This window comes from Xenopus tropicalis, chromosome 6 (genome assembly GCF_000004195.4).
Source record: "Xenopus tropicalis strain Nigerian chromosome 6, UCB_Xtro_10.0, whole genome shotgun sequence".
NCBI lineage: Eukaryota > Metazoa > Chordata > Amphibia > Anura > Pipidae > Xenopus > Xenopus tropicalis.
The window spans coordinates 13,421,105-13,443,394 of NC_030682.2; the positions used below are offsets into that span (position 1 = coordinate 13,421,105).

The 22,290-nt window shown below is 41.4% G+C and overlaps 1 protein-coding gene across 1 annotated transcript; it reads right to left on the reverse strand.

The window, feature by feature from the left end:
* Nucleotides 1-200: 200 nt before the first annotated feature.
* Nucleotides 201-18,314, reverse strand: wdr48 (WD repeat domain 48). Its single transcript, NM_001079390.1, is given in 19 exon segments — nucleotides 201-1,164; nucleotides 2,134-2,326; nucleotides 2,838-2,914; nucleotides 3,118-3,205; nucleotides 3,367-3,475; nucleotides 3,963-4,058; nucleotides 4,904-5,000; nucleotides 5,422-5,529; nucleotides 6,359-6,456; nucleotides 6,557-6,659; nucleotides 7,539-7,613; nucleotides 7,959-8,183; nucleotides 8,349-8,450; nucleotides 9,463-9,551; nucleotides 9,735-9,864; nucleotides 9,956-10,038; nucleotides 10,855-10,933; nucleotides 11,955-12,095; nucleotides 18,262-18,314. Coding segments are annotated over 19 exon segments (2,037 nt in total). The 5' UTR covers nucleotides 18,310-18,314; the 3' UTR covers nucleotides 201-1,068.
* Between the last annotated feature and the right edge of the window lie 3,976 nt (nucleotides 18,315-22,290).

Here is a 22,290-nt window from a genome sequence, read left to right on the forward strand (position 1 = left end):
TCAAGTGTCCAGCCAATAGAAGTGAGCCTTCCCTCCGCTTGAACCCACCATGGGAATTCTGCCTCGGACATGCTCCTAGAAATCACAGCCCCTTCCCATAAGGGAGTTAAATAAAAACACAGCACCAAAGTGACATCCTCCTGGGGAGGCAGCAAAACCCCCATATGATTTACATGACAGTAAAGGACCAATGCCAAGACTTTGATATAACCCATAGGAAATTTATTTGGCGGCCACTTCTCGTGGCCAGAAATTATTTGCATAAAGTGATAATTTAGTTCAGATTGTTTAAATACCAATCTCTGATTCTGGATCATTTTTATCTTTCCAAATAAGCTGATTGGGTGGCAATTCGAGCATATTTAATATGATGCACGGCATCAGGAAACGCACCCAGCTCGGCACATTTTATTTAATTTTTTTTTTTTTAACCTAAAAACATTTGTTCCACGAGAACATTCAGCTTTGAAAAAAAATTCACCTTTAGCTCAATTTTACTATAAAAAAAAGAAAAAAAATGCAGGGAAATGTACAAGTGTTGGGTTGTGTGTGTGTCGCTTGCACCTCCTGTACAGACAATAGAAATATGTGCCCTAGAGGAATGGAATGTTGAATTATGGGAAGAGGGTCATGTAGTAACACAGGAACGCTCACCCCATAGCAACCAGTTAAAAATGCTGCTTGCTATGGGTTTAAACTTAGCTTGGATCATTACATAAGCCCCCCAAAGTCCAGGCTTTGGCAAACACCAGGGCTACCATGGTGTGCAAGTCTGCCACAAGCGGTGAGACATAGGTACTACAGCACCACTGGACTATTGAAGATAATCAATGACTATGTACATAACTCAAGACAAAAAACAAAGGGCTTTGCCATTCTGCATGAACACAGACTATTGAAGACATTGGGGACCTTGTTAATTTATTTGCTATACGTACGCGCGTACGTCCATACTGGCTCAAGTCACAAGCTGCTGCATGTAGTTCGGTAGGCTTCTATACAGTACTAATGTTTATACCAGGAGTACAGTCCACTTAAAAGGGAAGAGCAGGTGTGTCTCTGCTACTCTCACGTGGATTTCTGTCGGTAATGGAGGGTAAGGTCGCCGCCGCTCTTCCATATGAAGTGCTTTACAGTCCGAAGGTCCATGTTGGGGTCCAATATCTGAGCAGACAATAAGAAGGACTTGGGGTTATTTAAGGTGCATTAGCTGGTTCTGGGATAATCACCGAATCACTTCCTGCTGCCGATTATTTATGCCAATTAATGCCACAGGGACAGGTTTCTGGGTGACCTGATACATTCCATGCTGAGCTTTAAAGAAAATAGTGTTTTGGGCTGATTTATTGAAAATGCATTCAAAAACCCCACTAGTCCAGCCCATCCGTTCCACTCCCGCTGCCTCCTTTCCCAGGCTGTGCAGGGGGGCTGGCGGCACTCAGCACACTGACCTGTAGGATAGGAACCAATCAGCAGCTAGGCTAGGCTGACCTGATAGGGAACTGAAGCCTGTCTTTGCTTGTGTGACTACAGGGCTGTAATTGGCTATCATTAGGACAAGCCCACCCCTAATTTGTAACAGGGACCCGAGAGGATCTATAGGGAGCTCCAATAAGCACCCAATTTTTACAGATAGGATTAATTTTTAGACCAAAGTGAAACCAGCACCAAATATTATTCATCACTGCCTACAAGGTTAGAGGTTTTTCCTTTATCCTATGTCTCCTTTAACTATTTCCCCTATTCTGGCTGTGCAGGTCAGTCAGCAGCACTCAGAATTTTGTATTGCAGGATGCCAGCCAATCCCCGTCTTTGGGGCAGGCAGCAATCACATACAGACCAGACAGGCAGCAATCACATACAGACCAGACAGGCAGCAACTACATACAGACCAGACAGGCAGCAACTACATACAGACCAGACAGGCAGCTGCAGTTCAACTTTCCCTGTGCAAAGGCTAAACAGCGATTGGCTACCCACAACCTACTTTGCTTATTGACCATCAAGACACACCAACCACTCATTGTATTACAGACCAGAGAGGATCTCCCAAAGTCAATCATTTTTGACCAAATTTAATCCTTTAGATCACCTGTAACCACTTCCAACTCAAAACCAATCTAATCGAATTACCTGGTCCTGACAAAGAAGCTCTATCTTCTCTTCTGCCAAAACAGCGATATCCTCCTCTTTTTCTTGTTCTCCAGGCTTCTCATTATTGGACGAGCTCGTTGTCTGAGACTCTGTATCCACATTTATTATCTTCTCATATACATGCTCCATCACTTTCCTGACTTGCAGCATGTCGCTTGCTGACAATCGGTCTCTGGAAAAGAAGGAATCATATATATTTATATAATGTTCCCATAATTGGGGGAGGTTGAGCCTTACATAGATGTTTTTATACACCTGTAGCCTCCATGTAAACTAGAGGAAACCAGGCAAAAGCTGGACTGGTATCTCAGTGATATAAAGTCCAAGCAAAGGTTGGCCCTGGATCACTCTAATAGAAAGCAGTTGTGTGCAGGCCGGCCCAAATCCACGGGTCAGGTGGATTTGGGCCAACACTCAAACATAATTGGCAACCTAACTGTGCCCCATGAATCTCACTGATAGGAAGTCCTAGCAAATATGGATGTGTATCTTAGTGACAGGAAGTATACCCAAATGTTATACCTGGATCACACAAAAGGTAAACAAAACAACATATATAATATGTGCAAATGCATACATAGCTTCATGTTATCATCTAACTAGTCGAAAACAGACAGATATCTGCACAAAGATAAACACCACACTGTTAATAAATGAAACATGATGAAATTATATTGACATACTTCTTCAGCGTTTTTGCACCAGATGATGAATGAGGTTGGAGGTAGAAGGGAATTTTGTTGAATTTCGGCATATTTTTCTAAAATAAATCAGCAAAGAATACAATATTAGTTACAGGCCAGTAAGTCAATAATTACTATTTATAACAGTTAAGAAACACACCCAAAGAAATACATTAAAACCTCAAATTAAATACCCGTTTTTTACATTTTCCCGATTTTACATTATTTTTTTGGGGGTGTTCCCTGAAAACCGTAAAATAGGGGGTTCTACTGTACTTACATCTACAGTGATATCAATTACCCACTGCGGCACAGTCTCATTGAGAAGCATAGATTCTGTTTCTCCACCAGAGTCTCTACATAACAACCTGAAGAAAACAGAATGAACAACATTACAGGTCCCTGCCAGAAGCACTTACAGAGAATTAAACCTTCTAAACTCATGGATTGTTAACCCATGGGTGGAAACCCAATGATCAAATATATTAACATGATGTTTCTTTGTACTTTGTTGAAAATATTCCTTTACCTGAAAAGAGTGCGACCTCCAGCTTCACCAAAGATGACTGGTGTATGTGGGGGCACTTGGAAATACCCATTGCCTTTCTGGATCCGGTTTTCTTGTTCACCATTTGCCACTACCCAAAGAGAAGAGAAGCATTAAGGCTGAAGAGATGTGGTCCAGGCCCAACTAGGTAAAGTGTGTCTTGTTCAGCTCACTGGCAATTTGTAAAAAGCAAATAGAGGCATTCTAACCACTGTTGCCTTACACCTGGGGACACCGGTGATCTATATGCCCCAATAGACAAAGTGTATTTTTTGTATTATTTGCTTGGATGAGTGACCTTACTATCTAAATATCTGTGATGCTCGTGATCCACACTGACATATAATGTAATAAAGACTTGTCCTATTTGGTCAGCATCCAACAAGCCTGCTGGATACTCATTGGGTTTACAGTTCAGAATTGTCAAACCAAGATTTCATGTTGTGCAGGAAAACTCTGGCTCCTTTTCATTAGATCCTCCCCATCAGCTAAGTAGCCTAATTTCCCAATGTCCTGTTTCAGCCTCCATTAAAACATTATAAACCCATCCAATATGGAGACAAAATAAAGCTCCTTACCATGATTTACTTCATTTTCCTCTTCTTCCATGGGATTAATGTGGGTTCTGGGCCAAAACTCTAGCAGTGCTTGTAACAACAGACCTCCAAGATTCACTGTGAGAAAGTACAATAAGAACAGTTAATTAATATGTGCTGTGTGCAGTCTTCAGACCCTGATTAAACCAACCTCAATAACCAACCTCATTAACCAAACTGTGACATTTCAACAGAACCATTGGATATTGACTGGGGCCTACAACAAATAGTTTAAATGGTTTGTTCAGACACAATGGAGTTAATTTACTAGTGCACTAATCCACAAAAATCAGATATTTGCTTTCAGCATTCTATCCTGCAAGAGAATAATGAAAGCTATTTGTTGATTGGTGCAATGGGTAAATGTATGAATGCAGTGTTAGCAAATATACCGCTACATTTAGGGCCATGGCCCACTGGGACATTAGTCGCCCAGGATTAAATCTCGGCTACAGCGGGCAACTAATCTCCCTGAAATGCCTTCCCACTGGCAAAATGAATCACTGGTGCGAAGGAAAATGCAGCGCTTTATTTTCCAAAGTTGCCTCAAGTTTTGCCACACACGCCTTCCCACCGGCAATTCACTTTATTGTCGTTTGGAAGGCATTTTGGGGAGATTTGTTGCCGCGGTAACTGGGATTTAATGGGGGGCAACCAATCTTCCTGTGGGCCATGACCCTAAAGTGTCACTGCGCTTTGGTACAGATTTGGTACTCACATTGGATACTCGCTAGATACTGATCAGCATTGGGGGGATTGTGACATATTTCAGGTTACACTAAGGTGTCAAAGAACAGTAAAGATCATTAGAGATCAGAGCAAAACTATCACAGGAATAAAAACACAGAAATCTGCAATACAACATACTTTTCTGGAGAATATTTTTTAAACGGACAAGCAAACAATTTGTGCTTGGATCTCACATTTTGGGTCAGATCCATCCGGACTGCTGAATCCAGCATCCTTCGCAGAAACCCACGCGGCAAAGCAGTCACTCTCATCTAGTGTTATCGTCAGCATCTGGCAAGTAGAACAGCAAAGCTTACCTAGAGCAGACTCACCCCCAGAAACAGAAGTGCTGAATATAAGCATCAAGCCCTCTCCTACCATGCCAATGTTAATATGTTCAGTCAATGCACTGCCTCATATGGCCTGGGTGGGCGCCATAAACACATAACTAAAACGGGCATAACTATGTCTTTGCACAGGCAATGTAAATTGTATAAGTGCTCTATAGTTCCAATTAAGGCATCATTTACTGGCAAGGCTAATAGATAAAAAAAACACAAAATATAGGATTGTGTGTATTTCGGATTTTAAGAATAAACCTTACACACACTCAGGGTGCAATACTGGAATGAGCTGCCCTGCCCACTGGGGATCAGAACACATTTACTGAAATATGAAAAGAATAAACAGACCCAAAAAAATATTTACTTACTCCAGTCTTTAGATCGACTGAGAACCAGTTTGGTACATAAACCATCTTAAACCTTTTCTTTATTTCTTCTTCAAAATCGACTTTTCCCAGATCCTCGACTTTGCAAGCCTGCAAACAAAAGCAGCAACTTTAATTGATCCTCTTTTTTCACTGATACCGGCAGCCCTTGAGCTATTGTTCTGCGAGGCTAAAATTATTAATTTGTTATTGTTTATTGTCATTTTTTTATGACTTATTTATCTTATCAGGCCCTCTCCTATTCATATTCTAGTCTTTCATTCAAAACCCTGCCTGGTTACTAGGGCTAGAGATACCTGCTGTAATTCCGAGCTCAATAAATAAATAAAAAACACAAATGAAAAATGAAGACGGATTGAAAATTGTCTCAGAATATCACTCTTTACATTATTCTAAAAGTTAATTAAAAAGGTAAACAACCCTTTTTATGTAACAGTTTGATTGGATGCTGGGAAGGCAAGAACAGACCATGACCTTTATCTCGAGCATCACACATATAGTGTTGTATGGCTTTGGCCATCATGTCTGTTATACTAGATCTAATCACACAGGCTGAAGAGCTCTCTACACCTTACACCTACACCTGGTACCCGGACTATTCCCCATCTGCCACCACCAGCAACTGCCATAGGGTGTTTCCAAATCAAGTCTGAAATAGTCACATAGAGGCAAGGCTTTTAAGCATAAAATGTATTCACACGTGCTTGTCATGACCTGTGGAAAGCTTTTAAATAAAGAACTTTCATGGTGCTAGAGATCACCAAGAATGGACAAATGCAAGGTGCTATTAAAGGTTACAATGGGAGTAACCAAGGAGCATGGGAACAGACTGTGTGCTGAAGCAATTGTCTTATCAATTTAAACTGCAAGGGACCAGAAACAATTACCTACAACACCACAGTGTAAGACTGTATCTTACCTTTAAAACATCCCAGTATGCCACATTGTTATTAGTGTCTTTGGTTAATATGTGCCTTTTATCATTGAGAATATTGCACTGGATGATGCTAGCGCCCCCTAGGAAGAGAATACATTAAAGTCTTAGCAAGTGACACTGTCAGTGTTACACAAGCAACACAAAAATAATGTATCATAGAAATAATTCCAGCGCCGTTACCTTTAATGACCTGGTCGGGCTGAGAGCAAATAGGACTGAGTGGAGTGCTGCAGTCATTCTCATAATCTCCGGAAGATCTGAAGTTCAGGATACCTTTGATAGGCTAAAACAAAACTATGTCAGGATTAACTGTTGTGCGTTTAGAACTGCATTTAAGGGCTCTAGCACACGGGGAGATTAGGCCCGCGACACATCTCCCTGTTTGCGGGAGACTAATCTCCCCGAATTCCCATCCCACCGGCGACAATGTAAGTCGCCGGTGGGATGGCACACGCTGCGCAGGCGATTTCGGCAAATCGCCGAAGTTGCCTCGCGAGGCATTTTCGGCGATCTGCTGAAATCTCGCCGCCGTGTGTGCCATCCCACCGGCGACTTACATTGTCGCAGGTGGGATGGCAATTCGGGGAGATTAGTCGCCCGCGAACAGCAAGATTTGTTGCGGGTGACTAATCTCCCCGTGTGCCAGAGCCCTAAAGGGCTGATGTCTACCCTAAAAAACTGTAAGCAACTTCCAAAATACATTATTATCCATTAAAAATGTTCATTTGCTTCAAAGCTGTTGTTTAAAGGAGCTATTAATAATTATATAGTCTGCACTAATAGTTCTGACTCATGAAACAAAGTAGCACAAGCCACCTAGTTAGATAAAGAGGTCTCGGGGAGGGTTCTGAAACAGAAAGATGTTGTCAGCTATCTGTCTAAGAGGCTTCTGTTTGTTTCAAGAGTCCGAACCAAAGAAAAGAAAGGAATAAACTGGTTTCAATGACATTTACAAAACCCACTTTAACACCATTTTAAAGGTTTATAGAATGAATAAAGGAAAGTTGCTTAGAATTGCATTTTATGTTGGGTGAAGTTACCCTTTAATCACTAATGCAGGAAGAGGAAACAAAATGATTCATGTCAGTTTTGTTTTCTTTATACTAGAAGATTAAATGCAAAACCGCTAAAACCGCTCTTATTGTTCGGAAACAATTCTTACCCATTTATTTACAGAGGATTTAGTTGTTGCGACCCAAAGCGCCAAGGGAGGGTCTGCTGACCTATCCAGCTCCATCTGTAGAACAATAAACAATCAGACTTTTACAATCACCGGTGTTTAGAAACAGAATCGGATTTAAATACACCTCACAGTGATTCCTACTTAGAGGGCTGGGCCTTACCTGTAAGTTTTAGGTTACAAATATAAAATTAACTCTTAGCTGCTTCACCTGCTACTGATTCAGGCACGTAAAGCTGATGACAGACAGTTGCATAATAAAGGGGATTTAATGGAGATTCTAGCTCTCAGTTTCAATGTATGTGTGTGATTGTAATCCAGAATGGTTAGAGATAGAATGCTAGGTATTTTCATTCAGCGCTAGATAAACAAGTAAAATTACCGATCACCAAGCAAACATACCTTTAGAACTGGTGCTTTTTCTTCACATATAAGCAAGCGAATATCAGGATTCCGTAGGTCTGTACAATAGATCTTCCGGTCTCTCCCTCCTGAATAGACATGTGTGAAACCTTCATTGACCTGGAGAGCCCAAACCCCTTCATCATGGACACGGTAAGTGGCTATACACCTTTGCTGACCCAGAGACCACAGTCGGATTGTTCCATCAGAGCTGCCTGAGAGACACTGAACAAGTCGTGGGAATTAACACATAAAACTCGATTGTTTCCTTGAACAAGCTTCTGCATTTAACAGTGTTCTGTCCTTTTTTTATTGCATTTTTTTTGTTGTTTGCAATTTTTGAGTAATTTTTTATGTTTAGCAGATGGCCTTGGACAAGACTGCAATTACCTGTGTCCCATCTCTGTTTAACAGCAGAGCCTTCACATTGTCTGTGTGTCCCTTCAGCTTCATCAGCTTTTGACAAGTCCGCGGATCCCAGACCCTTAAGACCTGTGAAACAAAGGCAGATTTTCCACAGCCAAGTATATGACACAAAATCCAAATAAATAAGGCTTACAAAAATAAATACTGTCCTTAATATTAATATCAGATCCATACAAGCATGTATGCCAATCTGCATGGGAAAATGTGGCTGAGTGAAGTTGTGTGTGCATTAGTGCCAGTGTGTTTGACTAAAGCAGGGCATTTAGCCTAGAGTCTTTGCACAATGGACTGATTCACCTTTGGGCCCCCAGTACAGTAATAAGATCATAAGGGTACATGGATGCCTTGGCTGATGGTATCTAACTTGCCCAAAAAGATATCTGAACAATTTCCATAGAAATGGTTGGGCAGCATGGCAGGAGAGCACTACACACAGGCCAATTATCTGCACGTGGGATCATCTATTTTTTGTGTGATTAAACATCTGATAGGGGATCAAAAGAAAATAAGCAGACCGTCAGTATCAGTAAAATCAGTATACTGAAAGCCTTGAGGCTGAGACACACAGAGCTACTTGTCACAGTTACCAAACTTCAGAAGATACCCTGGCACAGACAATGACAATTGCCTTTGCTTAGGGCTCTGGCACACGGGGAGATTAGTCGCCCGCGGCAAAACTCCCTGTTCGCGGGCGACTAATCTCCCCGAGTTGCCTTCCCCTGCCATCCCATCGGCGACAATGTAAGTCGCCGGTGGGATGGCAGGCGGGGTGATTTCGGGGAAATCGGCGAAAAAGACTCGCGAGTCTCGAGTCTTTTCCGGCGATTTGCAGAAATCGCGCCGCCGCGTCTGCCATCCCGCCGGCGACTTACATGTTCGCCGGTGGGATGGCAGGGGAAGGCAACTCGGGGAGATTAGTCGCCCGCGGACAGGGAGTTTTGCCGCGGGCGACTAATCTCCCCGTGTGCCAGAGGCCTTAAACACACAGAGACAATTATATGTATTGTCTCTTTTGTAGCCGCAACAAGTAGCAGACTAGTAGCAATCTGTATATTAGCCCTTAGAACAAAATATCTACCTTTTCTGTAGACCCGGAGACAATTACTGTTCCCATCTGGTTCATTGCAAGGCTGTAGATGGAATCTTTGTTTCCACTCAAAGAGGAAGCTAAGTTGAAAAAAAACAAAACATTAAAAAGTACAATAAATTGCCCAATTTTCTGGCTGAGCTGCACTGGGCATTAAGTAAAGAAGACTACTGAATTATCCTTTTGGCCTAGCCCTGGCTGCACTGCTGGAATGGGAACATTAACGTGATAGGATAGCTTCCCGTGCCGCCACTATTACTTACTGGTGACTGTATTGTTGGAGGCAGTCAGTGCAGTGAGAGTATTTACATCCCAGAGAAATATCTGCCTGTCCAATCCTGCAGATGCCACCAGTTCTTTATCTTTTGCATAAGCCAAAGCTTTCACATAGTCCTGCAGTACCAAAGAAAACAAGTGAAAGGGGTATAAGCACATCAATCACACAAAAGGGTGAACTCCACCTAAAATTAAAAATACATCTTACCTTGTGTGTCCTTAGGGTGGACATACAAAACCCCTTGTGTGCGTTCCATACTTTAACGGTAGTGTCCGAAGATGCAGAGATCACTGAAAAATAAGCATTCCTTGAGCTTAGGCATTTTAAGTGTAGTTACAGATTCAGTGCAGCAATATTCAAGTACAAGGACTTCATGATTAAAGAGGTTCAGGTATTAACACAGCAACCCGAAAGGGAAATGCACCATAAAAAACCCTCAGAAACCTATTTCTCCTATGTGGAATGTGACAGTCCCCAGGTCCATGTATGTCAGGGGAGAGAGCTCTATAGGCCCGGACTGGCAATCTGTGGGTTCTGGCAAATGCCAGAGGGGCTGCTGTAAGATGCCACAGACAGTCACTGTCTATTGGGCTGGTGGGGGGCTGTTTGGGCCTCTGTGTACTTGAAATGCCAGGGCCTATTTTAAATCTTGGTCCAGACATGGAGCTCTAGTTTACCTCCACAGAAGAATACTTTGATAAATGCCAGAAGTTAGTTAAGGGCCTAATAGCTTTTTCTAGTTTCCTGAGCAGGGGAACTTTACCCAAACCATTACAACTGTGCCTCAAAGGGTTGAATACTCACATTGACAGTTATATGCAGCCTGCAATCTTCCAGCTGTTAAAGGCAGGAGGGCTAAATATCCCTCTCTTAGGGGGTTATGTAATAAAACAAAGAAGCAGTAACCCATTAGTAACAAACCAGCGGGTACAATTTACTGGTCAGCTGTTTAAAAGCAAACATCTTATTGGTTGCTATGGGTTACTGCTCCTGTGGCAAACTTAGTGCCTTTTAATAAAAATGGGGGTAACAATAGCAGGTCAATCCCAAAAGTGTCCCATATAATTCAACGAGTACTTAAATTTGATAAAAGCCAAAATACTTACATGTTTTGCCATTGCAGCAGAGGACAATGTCATTGACCCAGTCAGTGTGGTGTTCCATAGAAGCTATATATGGATCTTGCTAAAATATAAATTGAGACATAACAGCTTTTAGGAGGATGAAACAGAAAATCTATATTAACAGAGAGGCATGTATGGTAGCACCTAGTGAATTTGTTTAAACACCAGCAAGGCTTGTTAATATAATTTCAATTTATACTTTAGTGGGCACAGACACAGTCAGGGAAAGGCCCTTTGTCCGTAATACAACATGGGATTCATGGCAGTATGCTTATTTGTCTGTTCTATTACAGGACTACTAATGAACTAAGGAACATAGTAAAGAGGAATATCCGTCTGATTGGTACATCATTCCATTGAGGGGTAATTAGTATGGCATGTTATTTAGCTTGCAATCTCTACAGGGCAGGGACCTCCATCCTCCTGTCTCTTTGATTCTTAACTTATATCAACTTGTATTTATTTTTATTTATGATCATACTTTGTATTTATCTATTATTTTAATAACATGTTTCACACCATGAGGCAATTAATGATAGATTAATGAGTAAAATACACATAGACATTTAAAAGAATGAGGTACTAAAATGGGGAAACTAAAAGGGGGTCAATGTGGATTGATAAAAGCTGCTTATTTGGTCCACAGGGCCAATATCAGCAGTTTTTATCAGCCCCTTACTGGTTTGTCTATAGGGACCTGCCCCTCCAATAGCAATGTACACACATCAACAGAACCAGACATGCAACAAGCAGCCATACAGGCAGGATGATGCCAATAAGGCAGAGTGTTCTGTAGCAATTCAAAGACTCCAGAAAATGTAGTCTGAGGAGCCAAGCGACTGATCCACGTTATTGATCCTAAGATCGGGGAGCCGGTTTCCATTACCAACATCAAAGTTATGAGATTTGCAAACAGTTAGGAGGCACGGCCGCATCAGTCATCGTTGCTCTAATGACTAACAGGGAACATGGCATTTCCTAGAAGAGGAAATCCATTAAGAAGCACATGCAAATAACTGAGTGTGCTCCCTGCGCTCCCAGCCTCCCTTGCTCCTAATCACTTTATCTGAGTGAGGATTAACCTTGTGCTGGTTGACATTCCATATCCGGATGATGGAATCCCGGCCCGCTGTGAAGAGCCTGTTCAGCGCAGGATCGAGCTGCAATGCGTTCACCCCATTGCGATTGTACTTCTCCACTTCATCTCTTATCACATAGGATACCTGAGGCAGATACAGACAGTTCAACAGTGAATATACACCGCAAGTTACTCTAATCATTACGCTGGCGGCTGGCCATACACGCACCAATATAATCATAGGAAACAAAGCTTTGTACAATTTTCAGACTGCGTGTGGGTTTCAAATTATTGTCCATACAATTTTCATAGCAGGGCAATCAGTCAATTACACAGGTTAGAAAATTTCAGTCAAAAGGCGATAATCTCTGTGCATGTATTGCCGATCTGACAATATCTATGGGGGACCTACACTGTATTTCTGGAACATAACTTTCGTACGATTGTTGTCTGGCAATTATTAATGGCCAAAACATCATCAGATTTGTTATTTTTAAGACTTTAATCCTACAGGTTCAATCTGAACTTTAGTTTTAGATAATTGCATTAAAGGACATGTCAACCCCAAAAAAATGTTTTTGGGCCTATTTTGAATCATGGTCTGTACCTGGGTTGCAGGGCATTATTGTGGAGGAAAGGGCTTTCCCCGTCCTGTCGCTGCAAAGTAGCAAGCATGGAATTGTCAAGTATATCATTGTATGTTGCAACCTTAAAGGAACAATTCAGTATAAAAATGAAACTGGGTAAAATAGACTGAGCAAAATAGAAAATATTTGTAATCTAGTTAATTAGGCAAAAATTTCATCTATAAAGGCTGGAGTGAGCAGATGTCTAACATAATAGCCAGAACACTACTTCCTGCTTTCAGCTCTCTAACCTTTTAGTCAGTCAGTGACTTTATGGGGGGCCACATGGGACATAACTGTTCCGTTAGTTTGTGACCACGCAGGTCAGATTCAAAAGCAAACTAACTGACAGTTATGTCCCACACAGCCCCCCTAAAGTCACTGATTGGTTACTGACTGCTAACAGCTTAGAAAGCTGTAAAGGAGGAAGCGGTGTTTTGGCCATTATGTTAGACATCCACCCACTCCAGCCTTTATAAATTACATTTTTGCTGAACTATATTGAAAACATTTTTAATGTTGCGCAGTCTGTCTATTCTACCCAGTTTCATTTTCACGCTGAACTGTTCCTTTACGTAAACCAGGGGTCCAGACAGTTCCAGTCCATTATTGCCTGTACCGCAAACTTTGGTCAGCATTGCATATTTAGGCACGTAGCTCCTTTCTGGCATATGCCAAACCCTGACTCGGCTACCAAACTTCTAGATAGGAAAGTGCGATTTATCCCAATGATAAAAACTTTTGCATGTGGTGATATTGGGCTTGTGTGACATGTAGACAGTCTATAAGGTTACTGTCACACGGTCCTGTCTGTTTTATGGTGTGTCAGCACCCAAAGACACTGCGGTGACCTGGGACACGGAGCGGATTTCAGCGCCAAAACACGAGTATGCGTTTTCATGCAAAAATCTACTCTGTGTGGAGTAAAATTAAAATGTGAGATTAAAGCTTGCCACAGAAAAATTCACCAACTTTCTATTCATTCCTATGGGATTATTAGACACGTGATTATCACTGGGTGAAAGTAAGCGTTCCCCAATTGATAAGTGCGCTACTAAAAATCCCATAGGAATGAATAGAAAGCGGATGAATTTTCCTGTGGTGTGCTCTAATTTCACATTTGAATAAATCTGCCCCATAGTGTACTTGTACCATATACATGTTTATCTTTTGCTGACAGTAATTTCACAAAATGTTCTGTTCTATATAGATTACTTTCCATCACTCTAACAGCAAGTATAAGAGAAAGCGCATTAATGTTAGGTCTCATATGGGGAAGTAATAGAGAAGCTTTAATGTGAGGGAAGCCCTCAGAGATATAAGCTACTTAGTAAAAAGAAAATATTCTCAAATAATCATTCATAAATAAACAGAACTTTGGTTCTGCTACATTGCTCATACATGCAATAACAGAGTGTAATGTTGCGCACTATATCGAGTCAATGTTCTATGTTCCCTGTTAGCGCTAAACACATGAACAAGTTGCAGAGGAAGCACCTACAGAAGCTATAAATAAGCCATTGTTTCCAGCGTGTCAGTGTGTAGCACAACCTGCACTCTATACAGTATGGATATCAGACACAAGCCTATTTTTAGCCTGCTATACATTCTTTACTCATAAGTCATTCATACTTGAGCCCTTACAGCACAGAAGGGGTAAATATACCCTATTAACTATCTAACAGTTCAAAATAAAGAGCCAGACAAGGCACAAAGGCTTGCTGTTGCACTTAATGTGAAAATAAAGGCTTTTATCTTTAATTGTAAATGATATAACACAGGTCCTGCTGCCCAGATAGAGTGTTCTATATTAGAGTAAAGCTGGCTATATATGGAAAGATTTGCTTTCTACCTAAATGTGACAGAATTGAAAGCTTACCTGCCTATGGGGACCCCGATAGGCCTAACTTACTCTGATGACTACTATACCCATTGTTGTAATTTGATTGTTTGGCCCTAGGGGCAAAGAATCAAATGATCACAATTTCACCCACCTTCTTAATGTGTATGGCCACGTTAAGGTGGGCGATATCAGAGTAATCTGATCATTTGGCCCTTGGGTCAAACGATTATGGATTAACACCGCTAGTGTATGGCCACCATAACCAATACTCTCCACAATCTCTCTTAAAAAATGAAATAGTCTTTCCCTGTTTTGGCCATCTAAGCAGCCAGTACAGGCTGATTAGAATAAAAAAAAATTATATATATATTTAGGTATAGACTCTTATCAGGAATGCTTGGGACCTACGCTTTTCTGTATAAAGAATCTTTGTTTGGATAACTATACATGAAATAAAGATAAGAGGATTGTTTTGCCACACATATAGGCTGATGCAGCTTAGTTGGGATCAAGTGTAGGTACGGTTTTATTATTACAGAGAAAAGGGAATCATTTAACCATTAAATAAACCCAATAGGGCTGTTCTGCCCCAATAAGGGGTAATTATATCTTAGTTGGGATCAAGTACAGGTACTGTTTTATTATTACAGAGAAAAGGGAATCATTTAACCATTAAATAAACCCAATAGGGCTGTTCTGCCCCCAATAAGGGGTAATTATATCTTAGTTGGGATCAAGTACAGGTACTGTTTTATTATTACAGAGAAAAGGGAATCATTTAACCATTAAATAAACCCAATAGGACTGTTCTGCCCCCAATAAGGGGTAATTATATCTTAGTTGGGATCAAGTACAAGTACTGTTTTATTATTACAGAGAAGAAGGAAATTATTTTAAAAAATTTGAATTATTTGCTTAAATGGACTCTATGGGAGATGGCCTTCCAGGAATTCGGAGCTTTCTGTATAATGGGTTTCCAAAAACAGATCCCATACCTGTACAGGTAAAGGACCAGTTATCTAGAATGCTCCGGATCTGGGGTTTTCCTTATAAGGAGTCTTTCCATAACTTGGATCTCCATAACTTAAGTCTACTAAAAAAATGTGATATTAATTAACCCAATGTGATTGATTTGCCTCCAATAAGGATTAATTATGTATCAGTTGGGATCGAGTAGATCCCTGATGGATTCAGCCGAATACCGAACCGAATCCTAATTAGCATATCCTAATTAGCTATAAGCATAAGGGCGCACAATGAATTTTTTTTCCCCCTAACACTTAACCCTTCCTAATGCTAATTAGCATATGCTACTTAGGATTCGGTTCGGCCAGGACCATGGATTCGCCCGAAAACTAACCCTGCCCAAAAAGGCTGAATCCTGGCTGAATACAGAACCGAATCCTTGATTCCGTGCATCCCTAGATAGAAAAAAAAAAAATAATAAATATATATATATATATATATATATATATATATATATATATGTATAGGATATATATGGATGATATATGTATTAGATATTTATGGTTATGACATATGGATGTGATGATACACATGGATGTGATGATATACATCACTTAAGGGGTGACATGATAACTATGTATAAATATATAAAGGGATCATATAATAACCTCTCTAATGTTTTATTTACCAGTAGGTCCTTCCAACGGACACGAGGGCACCCACTCCGTTTAGAAGAAGGGAGGTTCCATTTAAATATTCGGAAAGGATTTTTTACTGTGAGAGCTGTGAAGTTCTGGAATTCCCTCCCCGAATCAGTCGTACTGGCTGATACATTATATAACTTTAAGAAGGGGCTGGATGGATTCTTAGCAAGTGAGGGAATACATGGTTATGGGAGATAGCTCTTAGTACAAGTGAGGGAATACAGGGGTAGGGGGGATAGCTCTCAGTACAAGTGAGGGAATACAGGGGTAGGGGAGATAGCTCTCAGTACAAGTGAGGGAATACAGGGGTAGGGGAGATAGCTCTCAGTACAAGTGAGGGAATACAGGGGTAGGGGGGATAGCTCTCAGTACAAGTGAGGGAATACAGGGGTAGGGGAGATAGCTCTCAGTACAAGTGAGGGAATACAGGGGTAGGGGAGATAGCTCTCAGTACAAGTGAGGGAATACAGGGGTATGGGAGATAGCTCTCAGTACAAGTGAGGGAATACAGGGTTATGGGAGATAGCTCTTAGTACTAGTTGATCCAGGGACTGGTCCGATTGCCATCTTGGAGTCAGGAAGGAATTTTTTCCCCTCTGCGGCAAATTAGAGAGGCTTCAGATGGGTTTTTTTTGCCTTCCTCTGGATCAACTAGTAGTTAGGCAGGTTATATATAGGCATTATGGTTGAACTTGATGGACATATGTCTTTTTTCAACCCAACTTACTATGTTACATGGATGTGATGATATATATGGATGTGATATATATGTACAGGCTATAAATGGATGTGATATATATGTACAGGCTATAAATGGATGTGATATATATGTACAGGCTATAAATGGATGTGATATATATGTACAGGCTATAAATGGATGTGATATATATGTATAGGATTTATATGGATGAGCTATATTTGGCTATATGGCTGAGCTATATATGGCTATATGGCTGAGCTATATATGGCTATATGGCTGAGCTATATATGGCTATATGGCTGAGCTATATATGGCTGAGCTATATATATGGCTATATGGCTGAGCTATATATGGCTATATGGCTGAGCTATATATGGCTATATGGCTGAGCTATATATGGCTATATGGCTGAGCTATATATGGCTATATGGCTGAGCTATATATGGCTATATGGCTGAGCTATATATGGCTATATGGCTGAGCTATATATGGCTATATGGCTGAGCTATATATGGCTATATGGCTGAGCTATATATGGCTATATGGCTGAGCTATATATGGCTATATGGCTGAGCTATATATGGCTATATGGCTGAGCTATATATGGCTATATGGCTGAGCTATATATGGCTATATGGCTGAGCTATATATGGCTATATGGCTGAGCTATATATGGCTATATGGCTGAGCTATATATGGCTATATGGCTGAGCTATATATGGCTATATGGCTGAGCTATATATGGCTATATGGCTGAGCTATATATGGCTATATGTATAGGATAGATATGTATAGGATAGATATGTATAGGATAGATATGTATAGGATAGATATGTATAGGATAGATATGTATAGGATAGATATGTATAGGATAGATATGTATAGGATATATGTGTATAGGATAGATATGTATAGGATATATGTGTATAGGATAGATATGAATAGGATATATGGCAGGTGCAGCACTTCATGTCTATTTGTTGCCCATAACCCACATGGCACAATGCCCAGTAATTATTTCCCAATGCTCAGAGCGGGCACTAGAGAAGACAGAGGCCCTTATGGCACTACTGTGGCTCCATGTGAAAGCATGGGGAGATTATATAAGTGACGGATGGCCACTCTACCTCCCTACAGGCTGTGTTGCACTACATCGTACAGTGTTGGATACTGTGAGAGTTGCAGCTAAACATCAGCCGCAGGGCAGCAGGTTTCACCTTCTCTGTAATGCGAATGACAGGGCGACTGGACTCTATTATTACTCTATAAATGCAGCCAACTGGGAACAAAATTCCAATTCTCTGCAGTAGCCACAAAGCGCAGCCGGCTGCGACTCCCAGCAGGCTTGGCCCCGCCCCTCAACTTCCCGCCAGCATCCATACTGCGGGGCCCCGCCATTCTGTAAGGAACACCGGCAGCCAACAGTGTGAGGGCGGGCACCGGCCGTGTGCGATCCCAAGCACCGCTCCTACCTGAACTTTCCTCCGCCCAGCCGTGTTCTGCCTGTGATGCGCCGCCATCTTGCATGTTGACACTCAGTCGTCATTTCCGGAGAGCAAAGCCCCCGGGCTCGAAGACTTCCGCCCTAACTGGCTGTTAATATACTTCCGCCCTTACGTAGTAGCTTTTACTAAACAACCTTGACTAACTTACAGCTTTTATACAGCTACACATTAGGGGCCATTGAGTGTTTGTGGCCTGCAGACCAATGCATTGCTATAGTTTTAAAGTTAATTGCTGCCCCCTAAACTATGTGGGTAATGAAAGAAAATGCAGTTATTCAAAGTATACATAAATAAAACGTTTTCAGTCGTTTAACCATTATTGCTGTTAAGAGCAGCTTCAGATTGGCTGCCTCAGTGCTGCTGGGGTTCTCTGCTGAGGCAATGTTGCATAAGCAGGCTGGGAGTTGTAGTTCATCAGCCTCTGGAGGGCTGCAGATTGGACGTCCCTAAGCACCATTCCTTTTGCCTGAGGGCCCTACTCTTTCAATAGTGCCTCTTGATGTCTAACCTTATTGCCGTGTATCATTGCACGCTTGGGAAATTCTGGGCCTAATGTTTTAATTCTTTTTGACAAGCACAAGTTATTCCCTTGGTAAAGAAGCAGCCAAATGTATCCGTGCATTCTGTCATTTCTGAAAATAGAATCTGCCAGCTACTGAAAAAAAATGAAAAACTGCAGCAGGCGTTCATTTTCTCCACCATAATTTTGGCCACCGGCTGACAAACATTCTCATCTATATGTCTATGAAGATTCTCATTCATCCAGGTCATGATATACAGTATCTAGTAGAATTAAGTCTAAAACAACTGGACTTTTCTGAGTTTTTCTTGAAAACGTTTCACCACTCATCCGAGTGGCTTCTTCAGTTCAAATGACTGGTAGGGAATTCCCCGGTATTTAAACCCTTGATGGTAGTAGAGTCACAGGCATCCAATCACAATGGTTCCATTGAACTTGTTCAGTTAGGTGTTAGCTGAAACTGACAGGTGTAAGAAGGTATGATCCAATCACAATGGTACCAAGATTCTCATTGATGAAGGTGTTAATCCTTCAAAGTACATGACTGGAAGTGTGAATTGTTGTGAAACTGCCGGGGTAAGGATGTCAACGCGCCATTGTATGTTGGTGACAAGCGGTGTCTCAGGCCCCCTCCTCTGTTCAGGGATGGTTTTTCCAGGCTGGCATAAATGGCCTCTTTCACACCTCTTTCAAACCATCTGTCCTCTCGGTCCAAAATATGCACGTTACTGTCCTCAAAAGAGTGACCTTTTTCTTTGAGGTGTAGATAGACTGCTGAGTCTTGTCCTGAGGAGTTTGCCCGCCTATGTTGGGCCATTCTCTTACAGAGAGGTTGTTTTGTCTCCCCAATGTATAAGTCTGAGCACTCTTCACTACACTGGACAGCATAGACCACATTACTTTTCATGTACTTGGGTGTAGGGTCTTTCGGGTGCACCAGCTTTTGTCTCAGGGTGTTGCTGGGTTTTGAAAAACACAGGAATGTGAAAATCTCATCTATAAAACTCATAAATGTATGGACTGTGCACTTTACACTTGTTGGGGCAATGATTCCCAGCCCCTGTAGCTACAATGTTGTTGTCCCTTTTGCTACAACAACAACCGCTATTATGCAGGAAAATACTTTATATAAAGATAAATATGTGCCCTGCCAATTTTTATATACGTATATACCAGTAATGTACAACAGGGGCATCATAGACTGCCAAATTAGCCAAGTCAGCAGCTTCTTGGGCCAAAGCAATGATATGCAATGACGCAAATGCTATGATATCCTGAAATGCTAAAATATGTTTTAGCCAGATTTGAACCTGCAGCCCACTGTCATAGTTAGAAGTAAAACATGCTAAGTGGTATGGCTCTCTGGTATATATATGTAACACTATTTTGACTTAGATTAGGCAAATCCAGGCTAGTAGCGTAGTGTAGAGCATGTGTTACATGCGACCCTTAATACTTAGGCATGGGCCTCCGCTAAGTGGGAGAAGAACTATGGAGCTAAGTGTATAGTTGAACTACAACTTTCTGAGGTTGTGTGGTGCAGATTTATTGTTCAAGACACAGATGTTGAGGTCAGGGTAATCATATACTCACAAGCAGTTGATATAGAATATCACAGTGATTAATAGCAGTTGTGACCTTTAGAGACGTATATGTATAGGATATATATAGCAGGTGCAGTGTATTTGTTGCCCATAACCCACATGGCACAATGCCCCAGTAACACAGCCAGGGGTCCCAAGATGAATGCCCTTTACTGGAATGGATCCCTACAGCCAACAGTGGTTCAGGGGTTAATACTAGCCTGAATCCTATGTCTTAACTGCAGTCCCTACAGCAAGGCAGACAGAGCCTGGGGTAGGCTAAACCCTTAATGTCTCCTATGTTGGAGCTACAGCTGCTCATGCTAGATAGATCTGACTATACTCACTCTCATAGAGGGTGCTATTAAATATTCTGCTGTGCTTACTTATCCTCGTTCACGGGGCCCTGTCCCCAACTTTCACTAGGGGTAAATGGTCCCCTAGGGTACAAATTGCTTCTGGGGCCTACAGTCTGCTCCCAGACTCAGATGGAGCTCTGCTTGGGAAGCAGACAGGCAGCCAAAAGAGGAAGCCACTCCCCCCTGCCAGACACCATATCAGTCTACAAGGGGAGTGGTCAACAGGCACTAAACCTATAAGGGATAGTGTTAGAACTGTAACTTAAGTACAGGGGCTCTTACCCAATAACAATAGAGGTGTGAAGAGGTAGTAATAAAGCCATAGGGAGCTTAACCCTATGGGTCCCTACATATAATAAAGAACTAAGGGGAATTATCTTTCAGATAGTCCCCCCCTCCCCAGAGATCCCCTGTATCCTGGACAGGCCAGTCCAACCCTGAGCAGATCAGCCCAATTTGCACCCCTACCAGGGTGGATAAATCTTGCAAATGTCCTCTCTTTTAGCAACCTTACCATGGACAGCGTTAACTTTGGAAAGACTGACTTAATGAAGTACCAGTTTCCAATAGGCTCAATAACATGGTGGGCTCAGGCTTCTTATAAAGCAAATTGTAAATGGTATTATTATAAAAGGGGTAATTATATGATAACAGTATGCCTATGGTTGCTGACAGTTTTCTGTTTAGTAATAAGTTCAGTAAGAGCAATTTAATTCCTCCATTTATCCTTGAAACAGCATTGAAGAGCAAAACCCTGTGTGCCCTAGCCTGGGCTTTAGATGAGCGCCTTTCTGGATCCCAAACTTTAGGGATATATTATTTCCTATTATTCTTTCTCTCTTTTGTTGTTCACAGGCTGGGAAAGACCCATTAAAATGAACAGCCTCAACTTTGAAATATTAGTAAGTGCAACTTCCCAATGGGAGAAGATAAAACACATGTCAGGAAGCAATTTACCCGTTCTTGGTTGGGCTGTGTACTGGTAATTGTACTTAGTATATATCAACACAAACTCTTCTGAGTGATCTCTTGTAATTGGCACTTAATGGAAAATATGCAAGTCAGTCTCAGTAATTCATTCTGTCAAAAAAAAAAATTAAATCCATCTAGTTTTCATGGGCAAATGGACACTTTGTCAGTGCAAAACAACTTAAAAAATGTCCATAATAGGGCCGGGAAGGGTAGGGCAGATATCTGATCATTCAATGCTCTAATGCTACAGAGACCACTAGGGAAAAATGCAGGAAATGCACAGTTCCTTCCCAGCAAGGAAAATACGCACTGCAAGGAGCAAAACGAGTGGGTGATTGAAAGGGATAAATGTAAATAAATAATCAGAGTTAACCGGAATTGAGTGAGGGCTTTGATTGTGTGTAAATGTTTTAAAGGAACAGTAACACTAAAAAATAAAAATGTTTTAAAATAATTAAAATATAATGTATATTGCCCTGCACTGGTAAAAGTTGTGTGTTTGCTTCAGAAAGACTACTATAGTTAAAAGAAATAGCTGCTGTGTAGCCACGGGGGCAGCCAT